Source organism: Rana temporaria, chromosome 1 (assembly GCF_905171775.1).
Source record: "Rana temporaria chromosome 1, aRanTem1.1, whole genome shotgun sequence".
NCBI lineage: Eukaryota > Metazoa > Chordata > Amphibia > Anura > Ranidae > Rana > Rana temporaria.
The window spans coordinates 124,840,417-124,844,612 of record NC_053489.1 but is presented as its reverse complement, the minus strand read 5'-3'; the positions used below and the strand labels follow the sequence as shown (position 1 = coordinate 124,844,612).

The 4,196-nt window shown below is 46.8% G+C and overlaps 1 protein-coding gene across 1 annotated transcript; it reads left to right on the top strand.

Annotated features, from left to right (window-relative positions):
- The first annotated feature begins 1,899 nt into the window (after positions 1-1,899).
- On the top strand, positions 1,900-3,631 carry GPR150 (G protein-coupled receptor 150). Its single transcript, XM_040335826.1, has one exon. It carries the CDS (start codon positions 2,025-2,027, stop codon positions 3,258-3,260), a length of 1,236 nt encoding a protein of 411 aa, XP_040191760.1. The 5' UTR covers positions 1,900-2,024; the 3' UTR covers positions 3,261-3,631.
- The last annotated feature ends 565 nt before the right edge of the window (positions 3,632-4,196 follow it).

Genomic DNA, 4,196 nt, shown 5'->3' with positions numbered 1-4,196 from the left:
CCATAAAACATCTAGAGCAGGGGCAGCCCAGAGCATGTGTAAAGGGATGCTGGGGATGCCAGCACACAGCACACTGAACACTGTGACTCACCTCAATTTTCTCTCTGTGCAGCCTGAGATAGACATGGGAGGGGGAGGCATTCCAACTGGAGTTGGTGGAGACAGTGCATGATCCAAGACTCCCAGTGTGAGGAATTTATTCCTGCACATCAGCGCTCAGCAGCCACTGAAAACTAGAACTCTCATGTCAGGAAGAGGAGTGGCCCCTCCCCCGAGCACTGCCAGGCTGGACCGGCTACCCTATGCTTACACATCAGTTCTGGACGGACACATACCTATGCTCAGAACACTAGTTCTGGACGGACACAAACAAGGAGAGAAGGAGGGAGGGGAGAACTCTGGCACTTTGGCGCCCCCACCTCTGCATGAGCCTGGGTGCAATGCACCCTGTGCACCCTGCCTAGGATCGGCCCTGGCCGGCGGACATTGAGTCTACCAGACCCGCTGATTGGCTGCCTTGTTGGCCAATCGGCTGCCCACTAGCATTCCCTCCAGAGACAGAACAGGGATCTGCCTGTTTAAACAAGGCAGACCTCTGTTCTGACAGGGGATGACACAGGATCTTGTCATCCTGCTATGCACCCACTGTTCATTCAGAAAAGGAAAGGGCCAGTAAATTACATACTTACCGAACCCTTTCCCCCACTCTCCATCCTCACACATCGCAGCAGCCAACGGGGAGCTAAGAGGGTGGTGCTGGCAGCACTACATGGGGGGGGGGGGGCAGAGGGGACCCAGGCAGCACAAAGAGGGAAGGTGGAGAGGGAGGAATATATTAGAATTAATAGCCATTGGCAGCATTTCCCTCCGAAAGTCACTGAATCTGGCTTTCAGCGGTAGCAGGAGGAAAATACAGCCAGTTGGTTCTAGCAAATGCCTGCCCCCTCGCCCCTGCTGTCCAGGTCTGACTTTAGGGCAGCAAGTTAGCAGGCTGGATCTCCGGGTCCGGATCCAAGTTGGCACCCGGGGCATGTCCCCCCTGCCCCCCCTCTAGTTTCTGCCCTGGATGTGATCAATGTATACAGTTGATGTACATGTTGGAACTTTTGCATCTGTTTTTAACTATTATGTATAATACATTTTTTGTATTTTTATGGCTGTATTATTCTTTTGGTGCCTTTGAAATCCCACCATTATATTTTTAATTTGTTTTACTTAGCTCCTGTCTAAATTGGCCCTAGTATGCATACATATAAATATGAGTTAGGGAACTTTGATTGTAATCTCCATGAGGGCAGGGACTTATGTCAATGTACAACATATATATAAAGCGTAGCGTAAATTGGCAGCGCTAAATAAGTACATGTAATAAAATAAATGTTTGTACATTTTTTATTTAATGGTACAGCGCAACAATATTTCTTATCAGTTTGTTATCACATCTGTATTAGGATCTGTTATTAAGTGCTGCTGTATTTATTCATTTTCTATGTTCTAAGATTTTTATTACTTGTTGAGTATTTGCACCAAGCACACTTCTTTTGGTTTAGAACAAAATAGCTTGACTCTCATCAGAAGTTGCATTTCTCATGAGACTTCCTTGTGCTGCTGCAACTAATCTGAGGATAAAATTGTCGGAATTGGTATTATATTTTCACATTAGTGGTGCTTTAAAAAATAAGTAAGTAAAATGAAATGACAAGACAGGAAAGTCAGAATCGTGAATTACAACATCAAAAGTGTGCAGAGCTGTAGAAAAGCGATTGATGTATTCCTAGTACATCCATAATTTATGAGTAATGTGTTTATGGGGGCTTGTCTAGACCACCCACCAGTGAGCGTCAGATGACAAAGACATAGGAAAAGCTTTTACCTCTATTCTAAAGGTGCCTGGCAACATCTCACTCTACACGAGTTCCGATTAGCTGGGTGCCAGCTTGTTGCTCCTGTGCTAGAGATTTCAGCACCAGGCTTCCAGTGGACAGCAGAGCCCTCTGTGCCAGGCTTCTCATTGATCAGGTGCCATGGAGGAATTATTCCCGTATGGGAGCCTTTCCATCCTGGGTAACTTCTCTATTTCTGCCCAGGCATCCACAAACAGCCCCTTCACCAACCAAAGCCAGGTTGTGAAGTCCCCTCCATACAACAGGCAGATCCGGATCATTGCAATGACTGTCATCTTCACTGTGTCACTGGTGGGCAATTCGGTGGTGCTGTATATGATCTGCAGTGGCAAGGAGAAGAAGAGGAAGATTAACTTTCTGATCACCCACCTGGCACTAGCCGACCTCTATGTCTCTCTTATAACTCTTTTTTCCCAGATTGTATGGGAATTACTGGAGGATGAGTGGCTGGGTGGGGATGTGGCTTGTCGGATCTTTAAAGTGTTTCAGGTGTCGGGACTCATTGCTTCCTCCAATATAATAGCCATATTAGCCCTGGAAAGACACCATGTTATTACAAACCCATTAAGCACACCTCTGCCCACCCGGTGCTTTGCTGCCATGGGTTGGTTGCTTTCCCTGCTCCTGTCAGTGCCTCAGGCTTTTGTCTTCAGAGCTGCCCACACTGAGGAGGGTGCCAGGTGCCGCAACGTCTTCTGGCAGTTACCTAAGTGGCATTTTCAGATCTATATCATATACAGCTCTGTCACCGTCTTCTTCTTACCTTTCTGTGTCCTGACTGTAGCCTACAGCCGCATCCTATGGATCATCTGGAGAAAGGGGAAGAACCCCAAGACCATTGAAGACTTTGGTGATGATTGTGAACTCAAAGTCACCAAAAGACCACTCAAGCTTGAAGCTGTCAACAGCTGTATTCCTAGAGCCAAGGTAAAGACCCTAAAAATGACCCTGGTCATCATTATACTCTTCATTGTATGTGGGCTCCCCTACTTCGTCGTGGAGATGAAGGTGGCCTTTGGCACCATTACTGGTCTGGATGAGGAGGTTATGGCTGTGTTGGGTATCTTTGTGGTGACCAACAGCGCAGTGAACCCCTATGTGTATCTCTTCTTCAGGACCAACAACGTTTTCCTTAGGAGGCTGGAGAAGAAGGTTTGCTTTTCCTGCTGCTTACAGGAGCACAGAGAGGTCGCCTTCCGCAGAAATCTCTTCCAGTCCTGTGCCAGGACACCCCGCAGGAAACTGTCCACCACCACCACCACCACCACCACCACCACTGAGGTGGACTCTTCTTCTGCCCTCCAACGATCCGTCTATCAGCAGCCGACTGCAACTCTCAGCAAGGACAGTGTGTGATGAAGAACAGCTCCACATGTCACCTGTTTCTCAGAAACGGAATCCAACTGCAGCACCTAGGGGTTTGCCTACCTTCAAATACATTGATTATAGAAAAGGCACATTTGTTGTCTTACATCATTTGGCATTCTTACATTCAGTTCCTATAGCCGGGCACAAAGTTTATTAAAGCGGTATAAAAACCCAAAAGCAAACATTTATACTATTGCAGCTTTTCAATTCTTAGATGTGGTAGCTGCTTTCTTTTAAATGCTTTTTTTCTTTTCTTTTTACTGATCCTGCCAGTGCAAGGTCTGTTGATTTTCAAAAGAACAAGCTTTTCTGCAGACATAGCAGTAAGAGGGTTAAGACAAACCATTAAGATTCCTTTTACACTGGGGCTGCTCAAGTGTTAGCGGTAAAGCGTGCTCGCTTTAGCGGCGCTTTACCGCTGCTAGCGGGGCGTTTTTAACCCCAAAAACGCCTATGTTGCGACGCTGCGCTTCGGAAGTGCTGCCAATTCATTTCAATGGGCAGGGTGTTTTGGGAGCGCTGTATAGAGCACTCTCAAACCGCCCCAAGGATGCTGCTTGCAGGACTTTTTTTAAAGTCCCGTAAGCTCACTGCCCCAGTGTTGAAGTACTTTGGCTTTCACACTAGGGCGGCATGGGAGGCTTTTTCAGGTGCTTTAGGGGTGCTTTTTCTAGAGCTAAAACACCTGAATACTGCCTCAGTGTGAAGGGGTCTTTAAAGGGGTTGTAAAGGTTCGTTTTTTATTTTCTAAATAGGTTCCTTTAAGCTAGTGCATTGTTGGTTCACTTACCCTTTCCTTCGATTTCCCTTCTAAATGTTTTTTTTTTTCTTTGTCTGAATTTCTCAGTTCCTGTTTCTCCTCAGTAAGCTTCCATCATCTGAGCCGTTCTGGCTGGGGGTTAATCAGTGTGCGCGCCCCCTTGG

Excerpts from the sequence above, each read along its gene's own strand:
- GPR150 (XM_040335826.1), top strand. The coding sequence starts at position 2,025 with ATGGAGGAATTATTCCCGTATGGGAGCCTTTCCATCCTGGGTAACTTC.